Here is a 13,244-nt window from a genome sequence, read left to right as displayed (position 1 = left end):
AGCTCATATAGACGTTACGTTTGCGAACGACGAAAAGTCCAGGTGGAATCAAATATAAGGCTCACATTTTTCGCGAATAAGCCCTCACTTTACTTTTCTTTTTTTTAATTACAGTCGCCATGTCGAAAATGGGGTAGGCTCAAATTCTCACAGAAAGCCAAGGGCAAGGTGGACAAAGTGTATTATTGATTTAATCATAGGCTGTTACTGGGCCGCGGGTTGGACTTGCCTGACATAGTGGAATCCATACCTTGATGTTGTCGCCATGTTTGTCTGACCTGTTGCAAAGGACAAATAGTGCCACAGAGCACAGTGTAGCAGCATTAGATTACACTGCCTTCTAGTCATCAAATAATACACACTGGGACTTTAAGTTGACTCTTGTACTTGCTGTACAACATTTGCATGTTTGTTTTCATGAACAGGTAACTGTAGATGTTTTTTTGGTGTTTATTAGTCCCAAGTGTGTGAATTGTACGGAGGAGGCCTGCTGAATGTATCATTTTTGAGGTGGGCTATATCTCAAGTGGAATTTCTGAGTGGAGATAATAAAAAAATAAGAAGGCCCCATCATGAAGGCGAGTCAAAATAGAGGAAAATATAAAGAATCGACCGACATGGGTTTTTTAGGGCTGATACCGATTATTAGTATTAAAAGGAGGTTGAGAACCGATATTCAGAGCTGCTATTCGCTCACTGTAAAAGCTTAAAAATTGCCGTCAGTTTTTTTTTTACTCGCGCAAAAAGAAACAAAGAATATTTTAACTAACATGACTAATCTTTCACTTGAACCAAAAACTAACACAGTGCAGGAAATAAAATTAAGCTTTTAGCAGCAACTTGTTAAGGTACTTTTTGTTACCAATAAGCGCAAAGGGTGCCCAGTTTCGTATGAATTTTTAAAATAACAACTTAGCTAAATAGCAAACAAGGTAGCTTGATAGTTAGCTGGAAAGGTAACAGGTAAACTAAAGGGAAGCTAAATAGCTAGCTAAAGGAGTAAAACACCAAATACATAGCCTGATAGAAAGCTAAAAACAAAACAGCTACCTAGAAAGGAGGCCAAAATTGAACTTGATAACAAGCAAAAAATATAAAATCTTAGTTAGATACCATGCAGAACATGTTAAATTTAGTTAGTTAGTTAGCTTTCTAAATAACTAATGATAATTTCCTGTTAAATAAATCAATAAAAAGATGAAGGGATCAATTTGTGTAATACATGATAAGATGAATTAATTGCTTAAACATAATTATTAGTACTTGAATAGACCTTTTTTGGGGTCCATGAAGCCATTGAATTAAATCTAAATCTAAAAATCAACTTATCATGGTATTACTATGTGTTACTATGCTATTACCAGGGTAATTATTAAAATATAGGTATTTGTCTTTTGATGCATGTTAACTTTAAAATAATTTAGAAAAACACTGTATAATCTATAAAGTCATAACAAGGAAAGAATCAACAACCAAAAAAAGGTCAACTATTTTAGATTTCTGTTTTTTTTTTCTTCTTCTTGTTTTTAGGAAAGCACAATTGTCTTTACGTTTATAAATAAAATAGTGGTCGACGTTTTTGAGGTATTGGTTTTATCTGTTGCTGTTGTACAGTATTTCTCAACCTATTTTGAGCCAAGGCACACTTTTTTCATTGAAAAATCTCAGGGCACACCAGTGTCTGAAACTCATGACAAAAAGTTCGCGGACCTCAGCCATAAAGTTGCCTGCCCGATTAGTCACAACTTGAAACACAATAAGACGACTAATTGCAAAAAAACATTGTTGCAAAGTATTTAAAATTATGTTTATTATAAATCTAGTTATAACATTCATTGCATGGATATTACATGGCTGTTTTCCATCTGCCATCAGTATGTACCTGTATTTACTCATCTTCATTAATGCAATGTTTGCGTTGCGTTGTCTGCTACAAGCCACGTGAACTCCTTTTTCCACGATGCTTTTAATGCACGTTTACGTTTTGTAACATCATAAATTTTGTTAGCTTCTTTTGAAAATTTCTTCTAGGGCTGAGGTTTTAGCTTGATTCCTGGTAAGGATAGTGTGCAGTTTCCTTATGCGTGAAAAGATAAGCACGACATTGTGGTTCAGCCTTTAAGCATATTTATTCCTCAACAGCGAGCAAACAACAACACGGCTCCATTCAATACATCATGGCGATCAAAAATTAGCAAAACAAAAAATGGCGTGTGTGTAATGACGTCACACAATGGAACACGTCTTACCGCAATACCACGAGCAAGAGCGCTATTAAATTGACAAATCTTAACAATTCCTAACCACTTCTCAATTTTTCTTGTGTTCTCTGTGCGTCTACTTCGGAAAATTATATGCAAATGCGCCACCATATAACGCTCGGGAAAGTCCGGAAGCATGAAGTTATTTGATGCAGGCTTCTGATTGGCTGTCGAGAATGCAAATTGCCAAACGAAACGAAATTCCGAAATATCCAAAACGAACGAAGTTTCCCTTATTTCAGACACTGTTGAAAATGTTTCCAGTTGAATTCCCAGCAACTTTTTTTTTGAAAGCTTGAATAGTCATGTTGCTTGAAAAAAGTGTTTCTTTTAATTTGTGGAGGGTCCATTAGGGCCTTTTATAGCCTATGGGAGCGTAACGTCACAGTTGAAACTGGAGGCAAAAAAAAAGACCCCGCCCTGTACAACAGCAACAGCGGCAGGACAAGGAACGCAACCTCCACGTGGTGTCCTGTGGACGGCCACATGGCCGACGAATGCGTCTCCCACCCGCTACACGAACGCTTCGGTACAAGTTACCCAAAGCTGACCTCATCCGCTTTCGGAGCGGCCAATTCGCGGAACTCGTAACACAACCGAAGCGTTCCATGTCGTTCCTAAAGATCATCTTTAGACGACTTGAAGCGATCTAACAACAACAACAACAGCAACAGCGAGCTTTCTCTTCTGCTCGTTCGGTGTTAAAATGTCGTCATGGTGAATTTTTTTTTAATGAGTGTCTCGTTCCAATCTGTTCTCTTTGATGCACAACTCACTTATTTTTTCTGGATCAGGAGCGTCTGCTGGGATCCAGTAAAACTTCAATTTACCACCAATAAAGTTTTTTTTCTCTAAATCTGACACACAAATGCACAACATGACTATTAGCAGCATTCTTTTCCTCTGTTTTTCCTTTGTATTCTTTTCAGCATTTACATGCTTCCATTAGGTGATATTATTTGCAAGTATACGCTACGCAGAAGACACTCAACTATATTTTCCGATGGAAGAACCTTCCACACTAAACTGGAGATTTGGAGGCCTGCCTCACTGAGATAAAAGAATGGATGTCACTCAGCTTCTAGCGCCTTAACTCTGAAAAGACCGAAATGTCAGTCATTGGTCCATCTAAATGCCGTGACATAATCCCGATTTTAGCTAACCTGCATTGGTTCCCTGTTAGCTTAATATGTGATTTTAAGGTTCTATTGGTATTTTACAAAATCACGCATGGACTTGCTCCCTCATATCTTTCAGATTTAATTTCCCCCTATGTTCTGGTCCGGAGCCTTCGCTTTGAAAACGCTGGTCTACTTGTGATCCCAAGAGCCAAGAAGAAATCCGCAGGTTCGAGAACGTTCTCCATTCGGGCCCTGGTGCTGTGAAATGCTCTTCCCCCTGAGATCCAATCTGCAGCCTCAGTGGAAATGTTTAAATCTAAGCTTAAAACACACTTCTATTCTATAGCATATGAATAACCCATATTGCACGTTGACAATATCTTTGTCTTGTTTGTTATTGCAACATCCATTGCAGGATCATCCTGGAAGGGGGATTACCTCATGTTTGCGAAATTTTAACCTGCATTTCAAGTATGACTATATTTTAATTTTGTTTTTCAAAAATAACACAAAATTAATAATTAAAATAAACATATTATATGCAGGTGGAACAAAAATATTTTAACTTTACAATTTTTTTAAAATAAGATGAGAAAATGATAAATTCCGCAGGATGTGGCACCCCATTGCCCAAGAGAGCGCCAACCTGGGGTTAGTGGCTGCATAGTGCCCGCCTCTGCTATTTTGTATACACATCTTTATTATACCATGCATTTTCTGCAGCAGTTATCCTATCCAACTCTTCATTTATTGGTCGGTCATTTTACTCCAATTAATTATTTTTTGCAGTGCAATCTTAAACCACATTATCAAACAAAATAATTTTATATTTCACTGTACAACTTCATGAGCAGATAAATAATATATTTCTATATATTTTGTTTTTAAATTTGATTTTTAGTTTGTTTTGATATTTTATCCCCCCAAGTTTTTAATTATTTTTTCTCGCTATTTCCTCTTTTTATTATTTTGTTCCTGCTTGCTTTCTTTTTTTCCTATTATTTTTTTGTTTTAATTTTTTCAATCTTTTACTTCTTTTCTCTTGTTTTATTTTCGTCTTCGTTTTTCTCTTTTTTTCTTCTTTTGTCCTTTTTCCTACTTTTTTCTTCTTTTTCTCTTTCTTTTTATTCGTTTATTTATTCTTTTCCAAACCATTAATGTATTTTTTATTTATTATTATTTTCTGTCCCTTTTCTTTTCTTTTTTTAAATTTTACTTTTTTTTTCATTTTTTCCAGACTATTTTCACCACTACAGAGTGCGTCGATTGGTGGGTCTGACAACATCTCGATAATGCACTTTATGAGGGTGATTCCGACTTTTAAGTGGGGACGTGAATGCAGCACGTACCCAAACACGGAAGTGAATACCAATGATGGCCCACTCGGAGGAAAATTAAACAAAGCGCTCTAATTTTGTCAAAATTGTCAAGTTTTCTTTGACAGTCACCTTAAATATGAATATCTAAACTGTGTCTGAAAAAAATCCAACGTGACTACGCCGTCTCGTCGATTCGTAGTCCTTCTGTTGCTATTTCAGCTTCCCTTTCAGCATTCTCGTTCAAACAGAGGGTATGTAACTGTCCATCTGCACAAAAGCGCCCCCAACAGGCCACTCTTCCCTCCGGTAATGAGTCTGACCTTGTGCAACTGTCTTCCCCCCGTAGCAATGCCACCTTCTCCGGCCGTGGCCACTGCCACCACCGTCGGCGTGTGCTCGCTCGTAGGGGCGTCGCTGGTTTGGAGAGACGTCCGGTCCAAGGTGAGAGGCGAAGGCCGGACGCTGGGAAGCTTGCTGGCCCAGTACGCGGCCCTAAAGGCGGTGAAGTGGCTGGGCAGGTGGCAGCGGAGCAGACTAGAGGCCGACACGCTTAACGTCAGGAAGGTCCAGGAGGAGACGCTGCTCAGCCGCTTACACAAAAACCAAAATACCATCTACGGGAAACGTTTCGACTTCGCTTCTATTAAAGGTAAGTGAAAACAGCACATAATACTACATACCTGTCAACCTCCACGGCTCCATGCCCGTACAAACTGTCGTATTTTCCCGTACACAATACAAAATAATCGTACACCATATTTTTTTTTCCGGAATGATGCATGATGGGAAATCCCCAGGCGGCAGACGCATGCGCACAGTAGCATAAAACCGCTCGCTTCGTTTACAACGTAAAAAAACCATACCGAGATAAAGGCTACCGCGGCAAACTCCTTTGATTTGATTGATTTGCTGTTTCGTGATAGTCGGTGACTACCGGATGGTACCCATCATTGACAAATTTGCGTTTTTCCGTACAGATTTCATTGTACGTCGTACTTGTCATTAAATGTATTAAAAACGTATTTTGTACGGCGAAACCGTACAGGTTGACACGTATGATACGATTCATTGAAAAAAATAGTAAATGGTGGTGCCAGCAGTGTCCTCATTCTCCATTTGTGTGTCTGCTATAAAAATCTCACTACAGAAACGCAGTTAAATTATCCATCCTTCCATTATCTGCACCGCTTATCCTCAGTAGGGTCGCGGAGGTGCAGGAGGCCATCTCAGCTGTCTTTGGGCGGTGGGCAGGGGATGCCCTGAACTGGTTGCCAGCCAGCCGCAGGGCACATAGGGACAGACAATTCACTCGCTCATTCACACCGAGGGACAATTTTGGACCATCCAATTAACCTGACATGCATGTTTATGGAATGTGGGAGGAAACCCACGCTAGGGAGAACATGCAAACTCCACACAGGATGGTTCGATCTCATGACCTCAGAACTGTGCCGCACAAACGCTCACCAATGTGCTGTCGTTCTGCCCATGCTAAATTATGACAAGACTAAATGTAGTGCTTAAAGGAGAGGTACGGCATTTGAAAACTTGAGGCTGCAATCATGACTTTAAGCCTTTAAGCCAGGGGTCGGGAACCTTTTGGACTCAAAGAGCCATAAAAGCAAAAAATATTAATTTTATTTTGGGAAAGAGCCACACCATATATTATGAGACAAATTTACTAAATTGCTAAACCCGCGCCCCAGACAAAAGCTTAGTCTTCAGCACATTTATTTTTGATGATTTGATAAAAATTATGAAAAGAGAATAATGCCAGAGCCCCTGTCCCAAAATCAACAAACATACCACTTTAAACTTGTCTCTTTCTTGCAATTACTCAAGATCGGTTAAACTCATTTTGACCCTTTTTTTCATACATATTGGTTTCAAAACCAGATGCAAGCAGTTGTTTTGTGAAAACGTGACAACATTCTGCAAACAGGGAGCCTGGTGTGCTTACTTTTGGCGCATACGGAGTGGGGCGAGAGATGGGAGGGAGTGCTTGCACTTTTTGCATAGCTCCACCCATCCCTCCCACTCACCCAATCAAATGACTAAGTTCTCTTCCGGTGTTTTGGCGTATTTACAGTTCTGTGGATTCATCTTAAGGTATCTGAACACTGAACACAGATTATATAGTGAACTTTTATAGAAAGGATTCTTTAGCGTTGTACAGCCAAAACGAGTTTTTTCCCCCTTTTTTTGTGTGACACCTTGACTGTAAATTGTAGTGAAAAACGTGCCCTATATATATACTGCGAAGTAATGCACTTGTATTTAATATTGGTTTGGCTTTGCGTGTACCTGAGTAGAATAGATTTCTCAAGTTTTGAACAGGATGGAGAACTTTTGCACGCAAATTTGTCTCTGAGCCACAGATACTCATAGAAAGAGCCATATATGGCTCGCAAGCCATAGGTTCCCGACCCCTGCTTTAAGCGGTAGATTAACACATAATTCGCATGAATTTCTTAGTCCCGCTCGAATGGGAAATAGTAAATGGTCTGCATTTATACAGCTCTTTTCAAGTCAATGAAGACCTCCCAAAGCGCTTTACCATGTGCTTCACACTTACCCATTTGACACACACACACACACTCACACACCAATAGCGGCCATGCAGCCATGTAAGGCGCCGACCTGATTATTGGGGGCATTCGAACAGATTCTTCTTTTTTCATCTTTTTGGGTGTTTGTTCTGCTCCGAACGGACATGATAAAACCAAGATAAAAGCAGATAGGCGCAATACAAATAAAGCATAAAACATAAGTCTTTTGACATAACACATACTCAATGGAGAAAATAATGTAACCTTCAACTTTTTAAGAACACTTTAAACTACGCATCCCACCTTTTATTTTACTTTCATTTTACTTTTATGATCGGTGTACCGCCCACATAATTCATTATGCAGAAGGGAAGGAGTCAAGGGGGTTATGGGGCAGAGGAGAGTGATATCACACGCGTGTTGGCAGTTTTCTTTCATTCCAGGATGAAAATGGCAAAAGTAAGAAAATTACTGTTACAAATACAGTCCAAATACCAACCCAAACCCTCAAAAAGATGAAAAAGGAAGCCTTTATTCAAGCACATCTAAGAATTTCACAAACTTGCACGCGCAATCAAAGGAGCTGCAATGATGTTTTCAGACAGAAGATGGTGTCAGCAAGTACGATTATTTTGAAGTTACGGACACCTCTTTCTAAAATGAACATGTTGTATGCCAGTGGAACCATTTTTTTAATGATGGTCAGACTTTTTAAAGATGGAGTGTGGCATTTGAAAATTTAAGGCTGCATTCATGACTTTAAGCCAGGAGATGGCAGCAGAGTAACACATGATTTGCATGCATTTCTTAGACAAGCTCGAATAAACTCTGGAGGATTTTCTGCCCCAAACAGGCCTGTAATAGTGAGATAAAAGCAGATATGCGCGGTGGAAGATGAAGTATAAGGACTCTTTGAACTCAGTTGGGCATTGTTAACACATACTTAATCGAGAAAATATTCAAATTTTCTAAAGACTTCTCAAACTACGCTTCCCACCTTTAAAAATGAAGACCTATTACATTATTTTAATGTAATTCTAAAAAGGAAAAATACTGCAATTACGACAATAATACCATGATACAGAAATAGTTCTACATAAATATTCGGTTGGTTGGATCCTTTACCACCATGGTCACACGGGCACAATTTCCTGTGGTGTGTCTTAGGCAAGAAATATTACACAAGACAATATTGTAAAAATAAAAAACTATATTTTGAGACTGCTTGTGATTAAGGGCTACATAAATAAACATGACTTGACCTAACTACAGAAATACTACAAAATACTGTACTACAGAAATACTAAAAAAGTTGGAATATGGGTGCTTGAATTCCTTGAAAATCCTTAAATGTGTATTCAAGGTTAAAAAGGGATTGAATTGTGGGTGAAGAAGTTCTCATAAATGCTTGAAATTTTTACAATAATTCTCAACAAGTCTGCTCTGGGCGTCTTTGAGTTGCCTTTGCATTTCTACTTCTCTTGTGATTAACATCGCCTGGTGGTTAGCGCGTGTGCGGCACAGTTCTGAGGTCATGAGATCGAACCTCCTGTGTGGAGTTTGCATGTTCTCCTCTTCCTTGCGTGGGTTTCCTCCGGGCACTCCGGTGTCCTCCCACTTTCCAAAAACAAGCATGTCAGGTTAATTTCCAAATTGTCCCTAGGTGTGACTGAGCGAGTGAGTTGTCGTCTCTGTGTGCCCTGCGACTGGCTGGCAACCAGTTGGACCTTTATTAAGGGACAAAAAAATTGTTTCCCAGAGGTAAGTTGTAACGAGAGGAACGTTACATATTACATTTTTACCCAACACAGATTGGGTAAAGTAAAAGATTTGTCTCAAAATCAAATATATTCTCAATCTATGAAATAAGCAAGATTATAGATATATTTGTGGCTCAGAAAAAAGACATGATCCACAATTACATGATTTTTCTTGTCCATACCCCCTGCTGCCCTGCCCACTCGCTCTTCTCCACAACTACTCAGACCTCTTCTTGGACTAACTTGTGTCTCACCTTTTCCCTGGCCTGGCGCTCTCCATCCGGTCTTTCTGAAGTAGCCCAGGCTTGGCTTCCAGTTGCCAAGACCCCAACCCCGGGACTGGCTCACTTGGGCTTTTTGGAAGTAGCCCAGGCCTGCTCTTCCTGTTGCCAAGACCACTACCAGTGCCACCACAACTGCCTTCTCAGCTCTCAACTTTCTTCCGGTTCTCACTTCGATGTATAACTTGAAAGAAACATCTCCTGGATGCAACTGGGTCGCATCCTGGGTTCATTGAGTGTTTCGGGTCTCGCAACATCAGCCACTCTCGCCTAGGTGACCCAGCCGAGGTTGATCAGGCCTCAACTTACATCCCAGTAGCAGCCCACGGATCTGCCCTTTTGAGCCAAAGCCACCTGGTGGATTTTTCTGCAGCTTCACTAGCGGATTTGATGGCTTTCTTCTTTGCTGCCCCTGTCACACCCAACTGTCCTAGGACTTAGCAGTAGGATCGTCCAGCAAAACCTCTACAGTCGACCTCTATTCGCTCAAAGAAAACTTTCCAGCCTCTGCACTTCTCCACCAACTCCTGGTACTTTGCGCATTTCCTTTCATTGGCTTCCTCAATGCCCTCTTCCCACGGGACTATGACTTCCAGGTGTTTGAAGTCTCAGATGTGATCATCATGTCTGGTCGGAGCAATGTTGGGCTATAGTTATTCACAAATGAGAATAATTGGATATAATGCGGTCAGTCACTCCAAACGTTTGGCCGCCCGTCAAAAGAGATTACTAGGGCGAGTTTCACTCTTTGTTCCTGACAATATTTTTTGAATGGCACTTGCTTATTAATATAAATGTGTATAAATTAGGTTATTTTCTTGTTGCAAATCTGCAAAATACTCATATTCATCATCACATAATATCAGACAGCAACACTTTTCGCGCACGTCACCCAATCACCACGTACGAGCAGTATCGCCATCTGGTGGCCCGCGTGGCGTCGGGGGAGGAAGGAGTGCTCACCGCCGCCAGGCCGCTTGTCCTTGCCATGACCTCGGGGACGTCCGGGCCCAGCGCCATGCTGATCAGCACCAAAGACACCAACAGTGACTTCTTTTTGCAGGTAGTGTGTTACTTCTAAAGGTAAAATTTTAAGCCTGAACCCGACCCCAGCCCAAATGGAAATTGGGGTCAAGTTAAGCCTAAAAAGTCAATCATTATTTCGAGTTCGTATCTGGCCTCTCTCTCGCAGCCTTTTTATTTTTTAATAATACGCGTGTCCATTGACATGTGTCCATTATTGTTCTTAGTTTAATTTTTTCAGTGAAGAAAGGGGTGTTAATTTTGAATTAAACGACTATAATTATCTTCTTTTTTCATTATCCATTATCCGTTATTGGTCAGTTCATAATACGCTACAAAGCCTAGGAGCCGGGACTCTTACTCTCAGCCAAAAGGCCAAGCTAAGGTCCTAGCCTTAAAGCCTTGCTGCGATCATTGCGAATGCACCGTTCCTGGAGGTAGGATGCATTCGATTCCGGCAAGCCCTTATTCCATCTCCACAATCTAGAGCCACAGTTGGTTTGTGATATATCTGATCACCTACCAGTATTTACAGTGTATGATGAAAAGGTTACTAGACAAGAATCAACTAAGGATTATGTTTACAAACGAGTTAGAACTGAAGAGACCATTATATCACTCTATGATGACTTAGTTAAATAAAACTGGAATGCTATATATGGTACAGATAATGTGGATCGTTCATTTGACATATTTTTGGAAATATTCACCAACAAATATAACAAAAATTGCCCAATCAGACAAACTAATCTTAAGAATAAATCTGTAAACCTTCCATGGATAACTAAGGGTTTTATATAATGCTTGTAAGAAAAAAAACACCTTATATTGAAAATGTATTTAACTAAGAACTGAGGAAGCTGAATCCCGATATAAAACGTATAAAAACAAATTGACAGGAATATTAAGAGCAAGCAAGAAATTATACTATACCAATTTATTACATCATAACAAAAGTAATATCAAAGGTATTACGGATATATTAAATAGTATAATAAAAGGAAAGAATGTAAGTAATGCATATCCAAACTATTTTATTGATAAGAACAGTGAAAATTATAATTTAAATCAAGTTGTGGAGAATTTCAATAGTTATTTTGTAAATGTTGGACCAGAGCTCGCTGCAAATATCCCAGAGTGCAGTGGTAAACAATTTGAGTCACTGATAAAAATGAACTCCAAGACCATGTTTTTATCTGTGGTTACGGAATCAGAAATCTTAGACGTGGTTAACAACTGTAAAAACAAAACGTCTATGGATTGTTTTGACATCGATATGGTACTAGTTAAGCAAATTATAAATAGCATTGTGAAACCATTGACCTATATCTGTAATCTATCATTTCTAACAGGCAAATTTCCAAATCAAATGAAAATAGCAAAAAATATACCAATATACAAAAATGGAAACAAGCACATTTTTACAAACTATAGACCGGTATCTCTGCTTCCTCAGTTCTCTAAAATATTATAGAGACTTTACAACAATAGACTAGAACAATTTGTAGATAAACATAAATTGATTAATGAAAGTCAATATGGTTTTAGAGCAAACAGATCAGCAACAATGGCAATTATTGATGCAGTGGAAGAAATCACCCATAGTATAGAAAAGAAGACATATGCAGTCGGGGTATACAACGAGTCAGGTGTATCGACATTTCGTTCTTACAAAGAATGACAATACAAAGGAAATTATTATTATTATTATTATTATTTATTGACTTAAAAAAAGCATTTGATACCATTAATCATAATATACTAATAAAAAAACTTGAAAGATATGGCATCAGCGGAGTGGCTTTGCAATGGATTCAAAGTTATTTGACGGGGAGGAAGCAATATGTAAAAATGGGAGAGTTGTCATCTGAATACTTGGACATCTGTTGTGGAGTACCACAGGGTTCTATCCTGTGACCAAAGTTATTTAATTTATATATTAACGATATTTTTAATGTTTCAAAACTATTGAAAATAGTAATATTTGCAGACGACACTAACATTTTCTATTCAAATAATAATAATAATAATAATAATAATAATTTCCTTTGTATTGTCATTCTTTGTAACAATGTACACAGAACGAAATGTCGATACACCTGACCCGTTGTAGCGAGTCGATGCAGCCGCAGCCAGAGGGCGCCGCCATTATACCAATTAGGTATGTCTCGGCCGAGGCGCGAACCAGCGACCTCCCAGTCTCAAAGCGGGCACACTACCATCTTGATAACTATATTGATTTGGTAACCTGCATTAATCGTGAACTAATTAACCTAAAAGTATGGATGGATATTAAATACATTTTCTTTAAATTTGAATAAAACCAAAGTAATATTCTTTGGTAATCGTAAGGCAGATCAAAATTTAGAAGTAAAAATGGATGGTGTTGCAATAGACATTGTATCAGAAATTAAGTTTTTAGGGGTTATAATAGACAATAAATTAAGTTGGAAAACACACATCAGACACATACAAACTAAGGTATCTAAAAGCATTTCAATAATTAATAAAGCCAAATTTCTTTTAAATTATAATGCATTGTATTTATTATATTGTTCTCTAGTTCTGCCATATTTAACATATTCTGCAGAAGTCTGGGGCAATATTTACAAAAGTTCACTACAGCCCCTTTTTATCCTTCAAAAACGTGCAATAAGAACCATACACAGGGTAGGATATCGGGATCATACCAATATTTTATTCATGCAGTCCAAATTATTAAAATTGGATGATATAATAAAAAATTTCAGTTCACAACTGTTATTTAAGGTCAACAAAAACATAGTGCCAGAAAACATACAAAAATTATTCACTCGTAAAGAGGGAAATTATAACTTGAGGGGCTGTAGTAAATTCAAAATCCCAAAGGTGAGAACAACCAGGGAAAGTGTGTATGTGTCTGTGTGTGGAGTCAAACTTTGGAATAATTT

General features: G+C 38.6%; 1 protein-coding gene across 3 annotated transcripts in view; it reads left to right on the top strand.

Moving 5' to 3' along the window:
• The first annotated feature begins 4,737 nt into the window (after positions 1-4,737).
• Positions 4,738-13,244, top strand: part of ghdc (GH3 domain containing) — a 48,062-nt gene continuing 39,555 nt past the window's right edge. For 2 of the 3 annotated variants that reach the window (XM_088323758.1, XM_088323756.1), the window contains exons 1-2: positions 4,986-5,350; positions 10,158-10,354. In XM_088323758.1, the coding sequence (XP_088179884.1) occupies positions 5,011-5,350; positions 10,158-10,354 (537 nt within the window). In that variant the 5' untranslated portion in view covers positions 4,986-5,010. Of the gene's footprint in view, positions 4,953-4,985; positions 5,351-10,157; positions 10,355-13,244 lie in introns of those variants that run through there. The other variant, XM_088323757.1, reaches the window with a different exon arrangement.

The sequence above is a fragment of the Urocampus carinirostris genome, chromosome 19, assembly GCF_059441175.1.
Source record: "Urocampus carinirostris isolate Australia breed hairy pipefish chromosome 19, RoL_Ucar_1.0, whole genome shotgun sequence".
NCBI classification, from domain to species: domain Eukaryota; kingdom Metazoa; phylum Chordata; class Actinopteri; order Syngnathiformes; family Syngnathidae; genus Urocampus; species Urocampus carinirostris.
Note: the sequence above shows the minus strand (reverse complement) of the source record. Positions and strands in the feature narration are given on the sequence as shown.